Source organism: Citrus clementina, unplaced genomic scaffold (genome assembly GCF_000493195.1).
Source record: "Citrus clementina cultivar Clemenules unplaced genomic scaffold, Citrus_clementina_v1.0 scaffold_4, whole genome shotgun sequence".
Classification (NCBI taxonomy): domain Eukaryota; kingdom Viridiplantae; phylum Streptophyta; class Magnoliopsida; order Sapindales; family Rutaceae; genus Citrus; species Citrus x clementina.
Window position 1 is genome coordinate 5,259,303 of NW_006262274.1, and position 18,541 is coordinate 5,277,843.

General features: G+C 33.0%; 3 protein-coding genes across 3 annotated transcripts; 2 read left to right on the plus strand and 1 right to left on the minus strand.

Moving 5' to 3' along the window:
* The first annotated feature begins 5,632 nt into the window (after positions 1-5,632).
* LOC18043375 lies at positions 5,633-6,709 on the plus strand. Its single transcript, XM_006436310.2, has one exon. The coding sequence runs from the start codon at positions 5,633-5,635 to the stop codon at positions 6,551-6,553; it is 921 nt and encodes a 306-aa protein (XP_006436373.1). The 3' UTR covers positions 6,554-6,709.
* Positions 6,710-7,793: 1,084 nt separating this feature from the next.
* On the minus strand, positions 7,794-10,673 carry LOC18043376 (pentatricopeptide repeat-containing protein At3g20730). The gene is made up of 2 exons (XM_006436311.2): positions 9,975-10,673; positions 7,794-9,276 (listed from the first exon to the last, which is right to left on the minus strand). Exons 1-2 carry the CDS (start codon positions 10,651-10,653, stop codon positions 8,183-8,185), a joined length of 1,773 nt encoding a protein of 590 aa, XP_006436374.1. The 5' UTR covers positions 10,654-10,673; the 3' UTR covers positions 7,794-8,182.
* A 2,557-nt stretch (positions 10,674-13,230) lies between these two features.
* Positions 13,231-17,410, plus strand: LOC18043377. The gene is made up of 5 exons (XM_006436312.2): positions 13,231-13,325; positions 15,066-15,326; positions 15,659-15,810; positions 15,977-16,113; positions 16,966-17,410. The coding sequence occupies exons 2-5, from the start codon at positions 15,073-15,075 to the stop codon at positions 17,131-17,133; spliced, it is 711 nt and encodes a 236-aa protein (XP_006436375.1). The 5' UTR covers positions 13,231-13,325; positions 15,066-15,072; the 3' UTR covers positions 17,134-17,410.
* The last annotated feature ends 1,131 nt before the right edge of the window (positions 17,411-18,541 follow it).

Consider the following 18,541-nt stretch of genomic DNA (forward strand, 5'->3'; position numbering starts at 1 on the left):
AAGTAATAACAACAACTCCATTTAAGTAAAGGTATTTAAGTAATTGGAAAATATCTACTCCAAATTGAGAACAAAGTAACCACTACATTAAGAGTACAACTCATTCCCATTACGATTCCTACAATGAAAGTAAACAACTTATGTGTATTCCCATTACCCATTCGATGCCAACCCATTTTAATTCTGGACTATTTTGATTACTAATTAGTAAACGCACCATTAGTATATAAAGATTAAAACTTATCGGACTTACACAACGTAAGACTTCATCTTATATTTTGTTGCAATATTATTGAATCAACTTAGCAAAAACTTACAAATCCACCTTATTTTAAAAATGGAAAATGATATATGTACTAAGCTTATTAAAGCTTGAGAAGACCGAAAGGACATCACTGAGTATGTTTTGGAATTTTAATGAGTCTCACGTGTTTTTTCATGTGATAAAGAGTAAAAATAAAATAAAATAAAATTCAGCCAAAAAATCCCCTAATCCATGATCTTCCAAATTGTTCCCCAAACCCAAAATCGCAGAATTCCTTATACCCAAATCACTCTACAACACCATTCTAGCTTCTTCACTTGTCATCACCATCTAAGTATGTTTTATTTTTATTTTTTATTTTTGTGGTATTTTATTTGTAGGGTGATGGCTTTTGTTTGATAGCATTTTATCTTGATCTTTCATGAAAATTTTAAATTGATGATGGCTTTAATTTTGTATAAGCTTTTTGAGTGTTGAAAAATGTACATTGAATATTTTATATAGCTGAATTTTATAGTAGTAAAAAGTTGCAATTTTGTGTTCTTTGTATTGAAATTTTTCTAGCCAGCATATGATTGCCTAATTGATGATAGTTTTATGTTTGCCAACTCCAATAGTCTCTTAATCACAATGTTATCTAGCACAAGTGAACTTTAAACTCACTACAAGTATGTGAAAAAATATGGTAATCATAAGGAGTTGTTAAATGTAATAACTTTGAATGCGCAGAAGACCGAAAGAATAGCAAAGAGAAAATTGACTTCTTAGAAAGTTAGCATTGCAGATAGAATGATTATCTATTAAATTTCAGTTATTTCATAAAGAACTTGAATGGATGCTACAATGTGAACTGCTAAGGTGATTGTTCAAAAATGAACTATGAACAAAATGGACAACAATGGAAATTTCATTAAAAGAATTGTAGTGGTTATTGTACTATGTTTTCTATTTAATTGTTATTTCTAGTTGTTTGAATTTGAACTTATGTATTAGATAAAGATTTGTTTAGACCAAACTTAATATATGTCTTAGTGAATATAGTTGATCTTCATGTGGTTTCTTTTTGTTCTTAATCCTGCTCTATTCATAGAGCATGTGAAATCTGCCTCAGTTGTTTGTTTGAGCTTGACCTAGAAACTAATATATTATAGGCACTTCATCAACATTTGTTTCCCCATTATCTTTCATTTTCTTAATCGCTTTGGAAAATTTCTTTGGAAAGACAACAAGAAGTTCTTTAGAAAATCTTAGGCGATACATTTTTTAAACACTACTTTTGCACAACAATATACATGTATATAAACACCACTTTCGTAGCTACATTACCCAAAAAATTCAAATTACAATTTAACATCATCAAGCATCATATCCATTATAAATGTTTCATTATCAATTAAAAAATAAATTATAATATTTGAAATATTATCCAAAGCACATTACATCACTTTTACGGTAACTTTATTAAAAAAAATCGAAAATATACCAGCATGTAAACATCACTTTTGCATCAACAAAAGACTCCACACAAACACCACATGAAGAATCTTTTATTCACTAGTTAGAAGTTTACTTTCAAAGTTATCTTTCTTACATTGCTAAACTAATAGTTGTTAAAAATTCATATATTGAATTCCTCTAGAAGTCATCCAAGACTCCAAATAAGGCATCATAGTGGCGTGTGGAAGGAGTGGCTGTGGTTTTATATTGTAAAGTAAATAACCAAATTATTTCTATTAGAATTTACAATAACTAAACATAAAGCCATAAAATACCAAACTCCACTTACAAAGTGATTATCGTGGTAAACAATAGATGACTAGCATCCCTAGTACCTACAGAAAACATTAAATTACAAAGAAAATGTATAATTATAGTACATATTAACTTTAATGAATCAAAAGATAGGATAAATAGTTCTCTTTACTATAGTGCTCTCTTGTACTAGATTCCAATAACTACTTCAAAAAATGGAATGTTCCCTTGTGATTTCTATAAATTATAGAAAATAAATTAAGTATAAATAGTCGACTCAAATGACTCTAATGCATAAACTTCCTCAACACTAATGCTTATGGTTTAACTTTACTTTTCTTTTATTGATATATTTTCAATGGAATGTTTCCTTGTGGTTCCTAAATATAAATAAACAAATGACATTTCAATTCAAATGACTCTATTGTATGAAATTACCTCAACATTTATGCTTGATGGTACTACTTTCTTTGTCTTTTATTTACCTTTCTTACAAATAGTTTATTCTTTTCTATTGCAAATTTCGAGTTGCTATTGGACCAAGTATGTTTGTAGAATTTTCGATATTGACAATACCACTTTTGTGCCAAATTATAGTTGGCTACTTGGCTCTAGAACTTATTTTTTTCTGGTAATGTCTTCAATGTGTTCTTGTCCAATACAAAACTATATCACAACTTTCTGCACATCCTGAACCAATGCTTGCAACCTTAGTAAAACTAGTCAACATTTTTTCATATCGCTTCTATTCTTTTGTGGAAATCCTTTCAAGCATCTTTCCGTCATCTTTATAGGATGTACTTTTCTGAAAGTGCGAAAATGTTATTCCAAGTCAAGACTGCAGCTGAATGTCTGCAAACAATTCCTCTAAATTTAAGCATTGAAAACTACATCTAACTTCACCTTAGTCTTCTTTAAAAACAACTTTAAAAGAAGCCATTTTTTAACCTCTCCAATAGTGATATTTTCGCTAACTACATATTTTTTTCCCACGTACTCAAAGTGTATGATAACATATCAACCTAACTATCTCTTTTTGAAATTCTTTAAACTTGGCTAGTGTGTACACCTCTTGAACTTGTTTCTCCATCTAAAAAATAGTTACACAAGGAACTGTTGGAAAAAAAGACCTTTCATCTGCCAAAGATTCTTTTTCAACCTTCTTTTCAGCGTATTGTCATATTGCTCAACAAATTGCTTCGATGACATTTTTAAGTTAACAAATCCATCAAAAAAGTCATTCGTATTCTCATTCTCACAATGTCAAATGGTTGGCATTCCTGCCCAAAAGCTATCTTAAGAAAAAAAAAAAAAAAAGCAAAGTACCCAACGATGCATGTGATCATATAAATCACTTAACCATTTACTACCACCCAAATCAAATTTCAAAGGCCATACAGAAGAAATAGAATTATATTCATTGTAGTCACCTAACTGATCATGACCTTCTCAACTATGTGCCACAAATACCATCGATGCCTAGTGTTAGGCAAACTGCCTCAATAACCTTTTTCATTGTTTTGTCTTAGTCAATGGTGATCCCAATAAAAGTAACTGGGGACATGCATTCTAACCATGTTCTAAATAACTATCTAAATGTCTCAGTGTCCTCATATGAAATCAATCTACATCCTAGCAAAATATATTGACCATGATGGTTAACTCCAATAAATAGGGCAAATGGCATGTTATACTTATTTGTTAAAGAAGTAGTGTCAAATATAACAACATGTCTAAAATGTTTATAGGTTACCTACTCCTTGGATCTGCCCAAAAAACACTCCTAATCAATTCTCCTCATTCAAGTCTATACTAAAGAAAAATCCTTTATATTTTGATTGCACTTTTGAAAAATAAATGTGAATTGCAATAGCATATCCTTCCTCAAGCTACAATCGCCTCATCTTGTTAATAAAATTTCTGCAATCTCTTTTTAAGAATGAGATGTTGTCATGTCCAACAATCTTCAACAACACAAGAGTTGTAATTTTTTTTTTAACTCTAATTCTTGCTCGATCATTATTTATAACCTGCCTTATTACTCATGGATTAATGAACCAACTACATAAAAAATACTTAGTCTTGCTTGAACTCACTCCATGATTATTCTCAAGATCCAAAGTTCAAACTTCTCATTTTCCTTCTTTGTTTACATGACCGCCAACTTTAGCATGGCAAATCAATTTTTCCAATAGGCTGAGGCTTCAAGATATTAGTAGACTTGCTTTTAAAACTGCCATTTCACCCACAAACAAATGTTACATATCTTACAATCTCATCACTCCCTTTCTCACAAGTAGGGATGACAATTTAACCCGGACCCGGACGAACTCGAATAATCCGGTACGGGTTGAATTCGTACCGGATTAAAAATAAATCTGGATCCGGATGTGATTTTGCCAACCTGGACGTTTCCGGGTCCGTTTCCAGGTTCGTATAAACCCGCATATGCGGAACCCGGACCCGAATTTCCTTATTTTAGTATTATATTTAAATTATTTTTTTATTATGAAAAGGGAAAAAAAAGTCAATACCCTAGTTCACACTTTCACTTCACAGCCACCAATTCATTCGTCTCATATCTCTTCACCTTTTCTTTTCTCTTCTCTTCTCTTCTCTTCATCAAATCATCCTTTTCGTCTCTCTCAGTTCTTCTCTTCATCAAATCGTCATCGTCACTCGTCATCACTTCGTATCGCTGTGTTCCCGCTCATCATCATCATCAACCTCCGTTTGGCAGCCGTTCATCCGCCTTTTGCGAATAACGCTCACGGCTGTGACGTGTTCATCATCATCATATCATCAACAATTGTTGTTCATTGCTTTACCAGACGCCGATTGTTGAAGTTTGTGAACTAAATCCGTGAATCGCGGCTGTGACGTGAATTGTAGACATGGCTTTGTATTTTGTGAATGTTATATCATAGATCTGTATTTATAAATGGTTTATTGCTTTGAAATTTAAAATCTGTAAATCTAAAATGGTTTATTGCTTTGTATTTGATTTGGGTAGAATATGGTTTTGTAAATTTGTAAAGTGAATTGGATTTTTTTTTTTTTATGTGATCTAAGTTGAAAACCCGCAATCCGGAAACTCAAATTATTCCGGGTTTAACCTGTACCGGACCCGGTGTCATAAAATCCAGGTTTAAATCCGGGTCCGGTACAACATTTTAGTGTCCGAGTTCGGAACTGGGAAGGCCGGACTTGAACCCGGACCTAGTTTTTGCCGTCCCTACTCACAAATTCTAATTTCTAAACGCAGTTATTATTTTCATTTCAGTCTTCTCAGCCTCTTAGATGCTCCATATATCTATCATTACCTTTTAAAGAAGCCAAATGCCACCTTCGCTTGTCCCAAAATTGGAGTTCCGTATCACAGATTTAAGCAATCAAATACTTCTTCTGTAGATTCAAAAAACAAAAAGGATTATCACTCCCTTTTTTTCTTTTTTTTTTGGGTTCAAATGAGCAGAATATTATTTTATTAATAAAGAGACAATTACAACATTTTCAATTTTTTAATTAAAAATATTAAATTAATTTCGTGGACTAACTCATCAGTGCAAGTTGAGGCTACAATAAGTTTATGGGCCTTGACCCAGCCTGGGCTACATGGCCACCAGCGTTTCAATCAATTCATTTTGTCCACCTCACACTATCTTCCCATTGATGTCTTCCCCTTATCTTCAATCACACCTCTGCCCTAAAACTTCTTCATTTTCCATGACTCACCACTTCCTTTTACACACTTCACTCATCGCTCAATCCTCTTCCTCCACATTCTCCACCCTCTCATGCTCGTTCAAACCCCACAAAATCCCCATTATAACAAACAATCCAAAAACAATACCGGCAACAGACAGAGTCATAGACTTTGGCAAATACAAAGGCAAAATGCTAGGCACGCTCCCTTCAAATTACCTTAAATGGGTGTCCAAAAACCTTCGTGCCCAAGACTTTGAACATTGGGCTATGCTAGCTGACCAAGTACTTCAAGACCCTGTTTACAAAGACAGAATAGAATGGGAGTTTGCTGAAAATGTGTTGACTGGAAATAGTAATGATGTTAACAAAAACAAGAACATGGCAACAAATGAGAGTTCAGTTTCTCGTTTGTTGGAGTTGAGTCAAAGGTTTGGTTGGGATAATGAAGATAGAGTTGGGTGGAGTAAGCTTAATTTTGAGCTTTTGGGGACTAGCAAAGGTGGAAGGATTCCAAGAATCTCGGAGAGGAAAGTAGCGAAAGAGACGTTGAAAGTGCAGAAAAAAGAGAGATTTGGTGGGCTGTTGTTATCAGAGAGTGAAGAGAGGAGGAGGGAGCGGAGAATGAGGGTCAAGGAGAAGGTTAGTGGGGTTAAAATTGGAAATGGGAATGGTGATGGTAATGGCGGTGGTGGTGGTGGTGGTGGTGGTGGTGGGTCGAGTCTCAGAAGTGAGAAGAGAGATCAAGATTTGACTGTGGAGATTCACAATCCTTTTCCAGGAAGGGAAGCACATTTGAAGAAAGTGATGAGTAGGAAGAGATTCTTGTGAAAAATTCTGAAACTGTATTGGCTAATACTAATTTTGATCACAAAATTTTGCTATTGTTACTCCGTTCTTCTATAAGATTGTAAATTTTCCCCACTTGTTGTTATTACTGTGTACCAGATTTAGTTTTGTAACACTGAAGATAATAGCTTTTTAGAACAGAGCTGCAAAATGAACAAATTCAAACTTGAAATGAATACTTTCCTACTCAAACTAATTACCATATGCATAGTTCAAAAAACTCTTTAAAGATTGCTTTTTCCTCAACTAAATAAACAAGTATGCAAAAGGAAATAGCATTTCTTTGTTTTTGCACATTTGACTTCGGATCAGGTAACTGCATGCTGTCAATTCTGTTTGTACGATGCAGCTAATAAAAGAATTGTTTTCCCAGAGCAAATGTCAAAAATATTGAACTCCAGTTAAGAAATCTTCTGCAGCCAAATGATAAAGCTCAAGATGGGAAAATGAAGAGGGTACTAAGCTTTGACAAATAGTTAGAATCCAAGTCCCCTTGAACTTTTCTGCGCCCACTATTCCAGGAAAGCTTATAAAATATAAAATTCCTGAAGTTCATCAGCTAAATTTGGTACAATCACAGATTGAAAGGTAATCCCAAAACAGGCACAAACTTTGGATGGGTTTCACCTCCAGGCCAACCAATGCCATCTCAAGCAGGGCTCTGATTCTTCTTCAAGCTGCCTCAGTCCAACATCATTGTATTTTACAGCTTACTACAACTTGCATCTGGACAACAATAACTGCAGTATCTTCGCATTGAACAAAGTTTGGTTTGAAGAAGAAATTTTCCCTGCAAGACCAGATACCATTATGCTTTTGAAAAATTGACAGGAAACAGTTTCTACCATCTATGCAAATCATGAGCAAAAGTTTACATTAACTGGTCTAACAGACCATACTTAGAACCTCCATTATGAGCAGCATTGCAAGATTTAGGTGTAACCACCCATCCTAGTATCCTATCCCAGGGAAAAAAAATGATGCAAAGAGTCAGGCCATAACAAAAATGTGAAAATAATGACAACAGAAAAACAACTAAGGTTGTTGAAGTACCAGTAGCTAGTACCCTAGCTGTAATCAGTAAAAAACCCTGAAGTCTCAGGAGCTCCAACACTTCCGATGTGGAATCAAGATTGGCAAGGCCAACTAACTCCACCCATTCACATTAAGTAGCTAGAGGTTGGCTGGCCCTTTTGAGCTTCACTTGCCCACAGCACAGTCTGCGAAGCAGGATTGAAACAAAGAGATTTAGTGCATGTAAAAACTGAATAAACACCAAGCTCTGCATCTTACCTACTAGACCAAGCTCGCAACCAGTAATTTGTTGCATCTCACTATAGGCAGCCATATCTCCATTATGCACTCCACATGCTGTTGCAAGCATGAAGACACAAGCATGTGAAAATCTAGAGCAATGGTATATATCTTAACCTTGGGAAGCTTGAAAGCACAAAAATGTGAACCAGGAGAATATTGATCAGCCATAATGATGTCAATATGATACAATTACAAAATTCATTTCTCCCATCTCTTGCACGATCAAAAGAAGATGTTCTTCAAATAAATTCTAGTTCAACACCAAGATGAACAACTTATTAAGACAGTGGCTTTTCAACATGGCTCCAAAAGCAAAATGTTCTTCTTTGAAGACTGCAGAAAGCTGTATCCTGGATTCTTTCTTAAACTTCTCTCTTCCATTAGCTTCCGTGTTTTCCGTGCATTATCCCATGCACCAGCTGCAGTATATATGTTTGATAAAACAACATAGTTAACTGACTTCTCAGGTTCCATATCAAAAAGATTCCTGGCAGCTAATTCTCCAAGAGATGTATTGCCATAAATACTACATGCCCCAAGTATGGCACTCCAAAGTGATGCAGTAGGCTTAATGTTCATCTGACGTATCATATTATAAGCTGATTCTAACTGACCTCTGCGTGCAAACAGATCCACTACGCAAGAAAAATGCTCAGCCCGGGGTAAGATTCTATATTTGTTAATCATATCAGTGAATAACTCCCATCCTTCACATGTCAATCCAGTGTGACTACAAGCAAATAGCAAAGACAAGAATGTAACATCGTTCGGTACCATTCCTTCATGTTTCATTTTCTTATATAGTTCAATTGCTTCATGTCCATAGCCATGCTTCGCATATCCAGCAATCAAGGATGTCCACGAAATCACATTCTTGTCCCCCATTTCATCAAAAGCACGGTTAGCATCCGCAATTTCTCCAGATTTTGCATACATATCTATGAGAGCATTTCCAACAGCTGCATCATAGCTTGATTGATATTTGAAAGCAAAAGCATGGATTTGTCTTCCCAAGTTCAGTGATGCCACATTGGCACATATGTTAAGCATAAGACATAATATAACATCGTCAATTCCCATTTTCTTAAGAATCATGTCTTTAAAAAGATCAAAAGCCTCTTTGCTATGGTTATCATCACGAGCAAAGCCACTGATCAGTGCAGTGCAGGATATAATATCTGTCTTTAGCATGCTTCTGTATAAGTGATAAGCACTTCTTATACTTCCATGTTTTGCATATACATCAATTAGTGATCCAGTCAGTTTATTAGATGACTCCAAACCTAATTTGACGATCAAATCATGAATTTGGCTGATCTTCATAAGTTCAATACCTCCAACAGAAGCTCTTAAAATACTCCCCAAGGTGAAGCAATCAGGTTTCATCCCTATTAAATTTTAGCATTGAAACGCAACATAGAGAATAATTACATAAAAATATACCCTCAAATATGTCAAGCACAAAACAGGATAGAGTTTCCCAAGGAAAAAAAAATGGAGTAAAAGAAAATGTGGGGAAAAGACACACTAATATAAAATAAATTTCAAAAGGATTTCATGCATCATCAAGGATGTCAGTAATATTTTCAATAGGGACTAAGAGTTGGTGGAAAAATACATATGGTAAACTTCAGAGTAAATAATCCATGCTTTTGTAGTGGCGAAATATGGAAATTATCATATTCACAATTTGGTAGTTAAAAAAAGAAGAAAAGAAAGAACAATGAGAGAAGACGTCCGTGAGTTCAAATCATGCAGTAATCAATGATCTTCCTCAAAGCAGAATCAATTTATAGTAACATGAAACAGGTACCCCTAGATGCACATGTTCACAGATACAAAAAAGATAAGGTCTCATAGTAACCATATGCTTCTAAGGTACGGAATTATCTCTATCTTCCATGAAATAAGAATTTTCTTAAAAACAAGCATAAGAGCTCCTCAAAACACACCGTCATCACTATAACTAAACTTTCAGGATTCTGGCATTTAATTTGGCATAAAAAAAATTAAAAATCTTATAATAGTGAATGAATTCTTGTTGGACAAATGAATTCAAAAGGTTCAATACCAACAGGAACAATACCTTGTCTCATCATTGATCGGAACAACCAAAATGAATCATCGTTAAAACCTTGCATAGCAAGTCCACCAATCATGGCATTCCAAGAAACCACATCCTTCCTTTCTATTCTCTCAAACAAAATCCATGCATCCTCAATCCATCCACACTTGGCATACAAGTCAAGCAACGCGCTCTTGACAAACAAGTTCTCCACAAACCTTCCTTTTTGAATACCCCCTTGTATCATTCTCCCACCCTGCAGCCACCTCATCCTTGCACACGCCCTCAACGCGCTGCTATAAGTGAACTGATTAGCCCTAACACCAGATCTAAGCATTGCCGAAAACACCAACAAAGCATTCTCATCATATCCGTTCTGGGCATACCCAGAAATCATTGCTGTCCACGACACAACATTTCTTTCAGGCATTCTATCAAACGCTTTACGCGCTGATAATACGTCGCCGACTTTTGCGTAAAAGATTATCACTTTGGTGCTTAAATGCAAATTCGATTCATACCCATTTGTTATAATGTGGGCGTGAATCAAATGAGCTTGTCTTTCAGCATTTTTGTCGATGCAGAACTGTAGTAACGACATGTACGTAGAAGGGTCTAAGAGGGTATCAGGGCATGAAAGACTAAATTTTAGAGCCTGTTTTAGTTGCCCAGTTTTGAAATTTGCACGTACAATGTTCATGATGCATTTTCCTTCTTTTTTTTTTTTTTGCCGTTTTTGTGTTTATTACATTTAATAAGTAATATTTGTCATGAAATTGCAGTTTTTTATTTTTTCTTTTGGAGATTTGAAACGAAAATGCAAGCCCTATTGGACGTTCTGTTGGGGGTCTTGATCATGTATCAAATCTAAATAGCAGCTTCAGTCTCTTTATTTGAATAATAGCAGTTGGGTACAGAAACAAACACTTTCTAATTTTTAAGGAATTTTCCTTTATTAAAGTTGTTACACAGCTAGAGCTGGCAAAACGGGTCATCGGATTGAGTTCGTGTCGTGTCAGTTTTATATCGTGTCAAATTTAGTTCAACCCAAACCCGACCTATTTAAAAATCGTGTTAAAATATTGAGACTCAAACCCGACACGAAAAAATAATTGGGTTACCCAATAACTCTCTTAATATCTATATATTTAATAAAAATTACATCAAATATTTACACATTGTCATACATACATATATACATACATACATACATAATTTATCGATGTTATAAAATATACATATCTACCAAAATATTACACATTTACACTATTGAGGTTTTAATTATATATATAATATTAATATTATAAAATATACATATCTACCAATATTTTATATATTTACACTATTAAAACTCTAAATGTGTTTAAAATTTTATAAATAAAACACTGTAGTTATATTCATCATTTTAAAGAATATAAATAAAAGAGAAAATTATCTCTAATATTTGAGTTTTGATGACAAAAACTTGCAAATTATTTTAAAATAGAAAATATAATCAGATCATTGATCGGGTAAATGGATCAAGAATTTTAACCTTAACCCGACACGGAAAAAAATCGTGTCGACCCGGACTCGACCCATTTAATAATCGTGTTAAATTTGACGACTCATACCTATTTATTTGTGTCGTATTCGTGTCGGGTAATCGAATCGTGTCAAATTTTGCCAGCTCTAATTACACTCTACAAAACTCTCAAAGTTCTGTAAGTAGGACTAGGATCTGGTACTCAGCTGAGTTTGTGTTGAGCACCATATCAATAGTCAGCAATTACTTGGGGCCTACAAAATACAATTGTTGACCATTGATTTGGTGTTCAGCACAAACTCAGCTGAACACCGAATCCATTTTCCTGTAAGTAAGCATGGCTCAGAAACTTGTATCAGTTATATCCCCTATAATCCACTTCTAGTAAGAAATCTTTTATTTTTAATATGGCAGTGACCAAGTTAAAAGTGAGAAATTATAAATCTTATTTTCTTTGTTGAATTTTTTTTAATAATATGAATAAGCAGTTTTCGAAACATACAATGTCAAAAATAACAAGATAATTGACTTACGAAATTTTCCAACCATACATGAAAATCAGAGCAACAAAAAAAATTAATAGTAAAAATTAACTAAAAGTATCCAATACTCGGTTACAATTTACAATATATTGAGATATGATAAATCTGAAATTTTTGCTTTAATGTTAGTAAGTGTTGAACTTCAGAAATAAGGTAGAAAAGCGTAATATTTTGTTGGCCTAAAATAAGTTAAATAATACATAATGAGTTCGACTCAACCATTATTGAACATAAACTAATCTCTATAACAAGTTATAAACTTTAGGTAAATCTAGTTGTGGGATTACCCTATTTCATACAAATTTGATCAGCACAAAATTTCAGTTTAGAGACTTATTTGATATAAATGGAAAACTTATGCTTACTCCAGAAATCATAAACAAAATAGGGATCGAGATGTTATTTTTTTGTTCATTGATTTTTCTATTGAAAGAAATGACAATTGGTGGGATATTCCTATCAACTATTTGTTTAAATTCACCCCACTTCTAAAACATATTTACAATATTTTATATAATTAATCAATTAAATTCTTTTTATAATTTTTTTTAGATTTCTTTAACCATCTTGATTTTTAAAGTTGTTTTAATATAAATTTTACTTGACTATTTTATTTTTAAACATAAAATGAAGCAACTGCTCTAATAGATAGGTGTTTTTATATCTAATAATTTATGTATTTAATTTTGTGAACTACAAACTAATTTTTCTAAAATGAAATCTAATAATTTTTAATACTTTACATAAAGTGACATAAATTTGATTGTCCGATAATTTACATAAATATTATACCATAAATACTTTTTAACTTAATTAAAGATTAATAATCATACTAACAAAGTAGAATTAACACATCATTTAGAAACAATTAACTTTCTATATAATTTTAAAAAATATTAAAGTTAAAGTAATTTTTTTATACTTTTACCTTATAATGGCAAAATAATCAATTTAAATTTAGGTTAAAATAATCTTATTAAAAATGTGGTAAGAAAAGTAATCTTATTAATAAAATATAATAAAAAATTTAAGTCAGAAAAATTAAATTATGTTGAATTTAATTAATTTAGTTACTAAATTTTTTCTTTATTTGAAAATTTTAAATTAATGCGATTTTTTTTAAGTATTTCTAAATTGGGATTAATTTAATAAAGGCCATGATTAATTTAATGGCCTCACGTGGCGATTACATCACATAACATCCAAGGCTTCAACTCACACCCTCTCCTCTGTCTCTCTCTATCAAGTTTCACGAACTGTCTTTGAAGTGTCAGCTCAAAACTGAAACAGGGAGCTTTTTGTCAGGTCAGTAGAATTGCAGTTTTCCATTTATTACTTCATTTAATCTGTTAAATATTGATGGGTATGGATTGAATTCATCTTCTATTACTTTGTTTAACTCTGCCATAATTTAGCAAAACAAGAAAAAGAAACTATGTTATTGGGTTATAATTTTGCTGAATTTAGATAGCTAAGGATAAAATGCAACGTGGGTTTGTTTCTCTTTTCTTTTGAAGTTGTTTTTGGTGATTATTTTGATAATTTACGGCTTCTTTTAATGAAATTTAACATGGGTTTGGTGTCTTGCCGTCTGTGGGTGTATATAACTTGTATATTTTCTATTAGTTTCTCATTAACTTGACGAGCTTCTTGATGATATATGCCTGTATTAGTGTTCTCCTCATTCACAGTTTCAATCCGAGAGTTCTCATTGAATTGTATGGGTTTTTTTTTTTTTCTTAAAAGAAAATTAATATTAAATGATATATGAAAATGGGTACCTTGAATATTGTGAATGTGTAGCTAAGAGAATCTTAAACCCCAACGGCTTAGTGTCTCACACTAATCATTATACTCTTTTCTGCCGTTTTGAGCCATTTCGTGTTCAATATTGCTATCTTGTTACATTATGAAGCTTTCTACTTGCACTATTATAGAGCATTTTTGCCTGTGAATCATCATCTTTTTATGGTTGGTTTCATCTTTCAATCCCTCCTTATTTTGTAAAAAGTACCAATCCATTGTTCCTCAAATTCCTTGTCAAAGCATTTCACTTTCTGCTTTTAGTCTACATATTTTTATTTTTATTTCTTTGGTGCACAATAGAATAAGTTGCTTCTGTTAGGTCTAGCGATTTGTTTTCTTACTTTTGACAAATTGTGGTTAAAATATTTTCCGTATTGTTTCTTAAGGAGCTTGTGGAAACCCTGTTTTCCAATTTGTCATTCTCACACCCGTTGTGCTTGAATTTCAATCATTTTTGTGAAATTAAATTTTTTGATACAATTGATACATCGAAATTGCATTCTTAAAAATGTACATACAATTTATCATTATATTGGGCCAGAACTGGTATTGCAATAAAATAGATGCCATAAAATTAATGTGAGGCATATAATGGAGTCTTAAACTTGAACCATACTTCAGAAAAATGACTCCAATTTTCTGCGAACCAATATTGTTGTGGTTGTTTCAGAGTGATTAATTGGTTGCAGAGTGTGCGTTTATTGCTTTTGCAGCGATTGGCCCAATGGACTTCTGGTGATCATAGTGCGTCTTACTTTGTTTCCTGAGAGGACGTTCGTTACCAAGTAAAAAATTGCGTACTATTGTTGAATGGAAAATCTTCTATCTTAGTTGAGGATAATTGGTCTGACATGGATTGATGGAATAGCTGTCATGTTGCAACCTAAAAACATGGAAATGTATTATTCAGCCAGAAATTTCTTTCCGAAGAAGTGAAGGCTTGTAAAGTTCTCAGATATTAGTCCACTTATATGATCAATTTTAATAAATTCTGCAAACAAAAGGCTTTTAGTTATCCTGTATTGGTTAGCCATCAATATGGAAACTTAAATCTTCGTTGTCTTGTGTCATGTATAAAATTCTTGTAACAAGGTAATAACATTTCTTTATTTCTCTTTGATGTTTTGAACTTTCAGCTTCAATGACTATTCATTCCACAATTATTTTTTTGTTATGTTGTTTCCTCTTCTCTTTGTTTCTTCAAAAAATAACTGCAAACATTTGGCGATTGCTATGCAGAATTGGAATGACAGATAGGATTGGTCATGACACTTTAACATTAGCTGATGGCTCTATAGGAAAGCTTCCTGATCATCTCCTGATAGAAATTTTCATCCGAGTGCCTGTTTCAGAGTGGGCTGAAACCTCTTGTGTGAAAAAGCAATGGGCCAATATGTTTCGAGGAGAATGCTTGTGGCAAGCTGCTCTTGCCAGGACTTTTCCCCGAGCTGCCCAAGCTAAAAGGTGGCCTGGTCCTATACCTAGAGGGTTAAGCAGAAGGTACAATCTAATGACTTCTTCCTTCTGCCCTTTTGTTCCTTTTGATCTTCCCCCTCCCCCCAAAAATCAACACCCCCAGCTTCTTAATCAGAGAAATTTGTTCCATCATTCAAGAATGTGCACTCTGGGTACTTGTTACTACATATGAAATGAATTCTTCATAATTAAACAAAGGGATAAGAACATACAGGTTCCGGGCAGTTTATACTATATTTATGTGGACATATGACACAAACTGGGATTTCAATATATGTATTTCAGAATTTGTCTTCTCTTTTTTAATTTTCCATTTTGATTTTAGTGCCGTTCTAAGTCCTACATACTATTTTCAGGAGATACATAGCTTTACAAGTTAGTAAACAGATATTTTCCCTGGATGGTGAGATGGACGAGATTGTAGGCCATGCTTATTTGTTTCTGAAAGAGCAGCTTGAACTCTCAACCATGCCGCCTCCTTCAGGAGTGCTCCATGGGACAATTATTGGTATGTTCTCCACTTTCTTTTTCCTCTTTCTCTTGTTTACAATCATTGGTATGTATGATACCTTTTGCTTCTGTGTCATTATATTTGTGATTGAGGAATCTTTTGTTCTGAAGAGTTTTCAAAGCTTAAGCATTCTCAGTAATGATATTCCTTTGGGTATTGGCAGATCAATTTATTGCTTGTGGCAAATCAAGAGACACAGCACATGAGCTTGCTTCACAAATCTGGTTGGCTGTTATTGACAATTTGGAGGAAAATGAGCAAACATTTCTCCTTCTTAAACGTCTTGCACTAGAAGGCGATGTAAGCTGCCATTTTGAAACCCTCTTTATTAGTTACCTGTTTCTTAAGACTTACTGAAACTATATGGAAACTAACTGATAGTCATTTAAACATCCGTAATGCATGCAATCGTAAGTTTAATGCTGAATCTGGAAAGCCACAGAAATGACAAAAGAAAGGCCCTTTGCTATGCTTTACTGAAGAAAGGACCTAAGATAGAGCGACTTTGCTTAGGTTTCTTCCTCTTTGATGACAACTACCTGCAACTTCATATAACAAAAACCATGGGAGAAATTTATTCGACTTTCTTCAAGGTTTGACTTACTTACCTGTGGACTTCTCTGGTTTAGAAAATAGGACCTAACAAAAACCATAGGGCCTAAGAAAGGCCCTTTGTTATGCTTGACTGAAGAAAGGACCTAAGATAGAGCGATTTTACTTAGGTTTCTTCCCCTTTGATCACAACTACCTGCAACTTCATATAACAAAAACCATTGGAGAAATTTATTTCTCCAAGGTTTTTATTTCTTACCTGTGGTCTTCTCTGGTTTATAAAATTGGCAACACCTTCTTTTGCATTCAAAAATTTTCACTAACTTCTCTAAAAATTTTTTAAGGACCTCTCATGAAGTTACAGACAAGGCAGAACTTTTCCTTCTTTCAAAACCATGATATCAGCCTGTAATTAAAACCAAAAATCTGGGAAGGCAATTCAAACTCTACTTCTTGTTTATTTTATCTAGAGATTAGACAAGCAATGAACTTTTCATAATTGAAAACATATGTGATTTCCAGTAATGCCTGCTTCCTAGAGCATATACAAAAGAAAAAACAGATTTCATACTTATTCCAATGCTTCTATGTTATATACAGGTCTTTCTTCCATATCCATACTCAAGATCAATTCAAGTACAATGGAGAGTGTTTGAGAAGCTTTTCACAGATTTTCGTGACTGCTTCAATCAAGTGGATTACTATGATGTATTGGCATGCGCAAAGAACAAGTTTCAGCCAATACCATCTTTATGGTTAGGTTACTAGTCTGCATTAAATTGTGCACATACAACAACACAAGCATTTGTATATATGATTATAGGTCTTCCACAGACTGCAGCTCTGCAACATGGCAGTAGCATAATGGAGTGGAGAACTTTTCTCCCTCCCTTGAGAAAAAGAAACTGTATATGTCCGCTATTAATCAATGAATGATTGGGGAAGTTCCCCAAAAAGTTGTGGCTGTGCTCATAAGCTCCCACAACTAATACCCATGTAGCCTTTTCCTCATCTTTGTAGAATAAAAATACCTTTCCTGTTTGAACTTTTGGAGGTTTGTAGAAACTGTAAAAATGCATCAGTTTTGCTGAATCTTTTTTTGACACCAGAGGAGAGCACTAAAGCTGAATTCTAATAAGCAATACTGCGGACTAATTTGATTTTGATACAGGGGAGTTGAGTTCTTGCAGTTTATGCTGTCTCTGGTAGGTAAATGCTGTTCCTAACGAGCCAAATAGTTGATTGGATCAATGTCTGTGTCTAGTATAAATTTATGTAAATTGCTTCATACTTTTTCAAGTTTAACTATGTACTGATTTTTTGTTGATTTACACTTCACATTGTTAGAATTAGAGTTTATTACAGGGTATTTGTAATTTGTAAAGGGTAAGCTTTGTACTTATATATGATTTATTTACCTTTATGAATAATAAATAATAATATTACACAAGGATATTTTCCTGCTAAAAAAAGAATCATTTGATAAGGGTGAGTTGAGAAAAATGATTATGTTGTTAAAAGGTTACTAAAAATTAAAAAGAAATTCTACTCGTGAACATAATGAATTCTACAATAATATCTTCTCTCTTCTCAAAAATCTTCTATTACAAACTTGAATTTTGGTGACTTTTTCAAAAGTGAATTTGAAAGTATGTTACCAAGCACTTCACTTAAGTCTATAATTATCATCAAAATTAGTCCAAATTTTGGTTCTAAATTCACATGGTTACTAATTCTTATTATCATGTGAGTTTAGGTAGGATTAAATATTTTATTTTTATCCAAATGTCCTACTAATATCTAAATTTTATTAAATAATTTATTTTAACTTGAATTTGATCTAAGATTAAATATTAGAATTTTAATTCAATAATCTATTTAAACTAGTTTTAATATTAAATAAAAAAATATAACAATTATTTGTCTACAGTAATATTGAATTTAACAATTAAAAATGCAATTTAAAAATAATTATACTATTTAAATAATTATTTTGGCTTCATTAAAGTAATACAATGAGGGTTAGTTTATTTAAGAATGTTCTAAGGGGATATTATTATTTTACCACATAACATTTTTTTACATATCATTTTATTAACAAAATTTTATGAAATTTATTTTTTTTCCACTTAATGTTCCAGTTTTTATCATCAAATTATTAACTCCATTGATAAAT

Bases quoted from the DNA above. Each gene is read 5' to 3' on its own strand.
- LOC18043375 (XM_006436310.2), top strand. From the start codon at position 5,633: ATGGCCACCAGCGTTTCAATCAATTCATTTTGTCCACCTCACACTATC.
- LOC18043376 (XM_006436311.2), bottom strand. From the start codon at position 10,653: ATGAACATTGTACGTGCAAATTTCAAAACTGGGCAACTAAAACAGGCT. The intron at 9,277-9,974 runs GTATTGTTCCTG...AAAATTTAATAG, and splicing joins CCGATCAATGATGAGACAAG to GGATGAAACCTGATTGCTTC.
- LOC18043377 (XM_006436312.2), top strand. From the start codon at position 15,073: ATGACAGATAGGATTGGTCATGACACTTTAACATTAGCTGATGGCTCT. The intron at 15,327-15,658 runs GTACAATCTAAT...TACTATTTTCAG, and splicing joins CCTAGAGGGTTAAGCAGAAG to GAGATACATAGCTTTACAAG. The intron at 16,114-16,965 runs GTAAGCTGCCAT...TGTTATATACAG, and splicing joins GTCTTGCACTAGAAGGCGAT to GTCTTTCTTCCATATCCATA.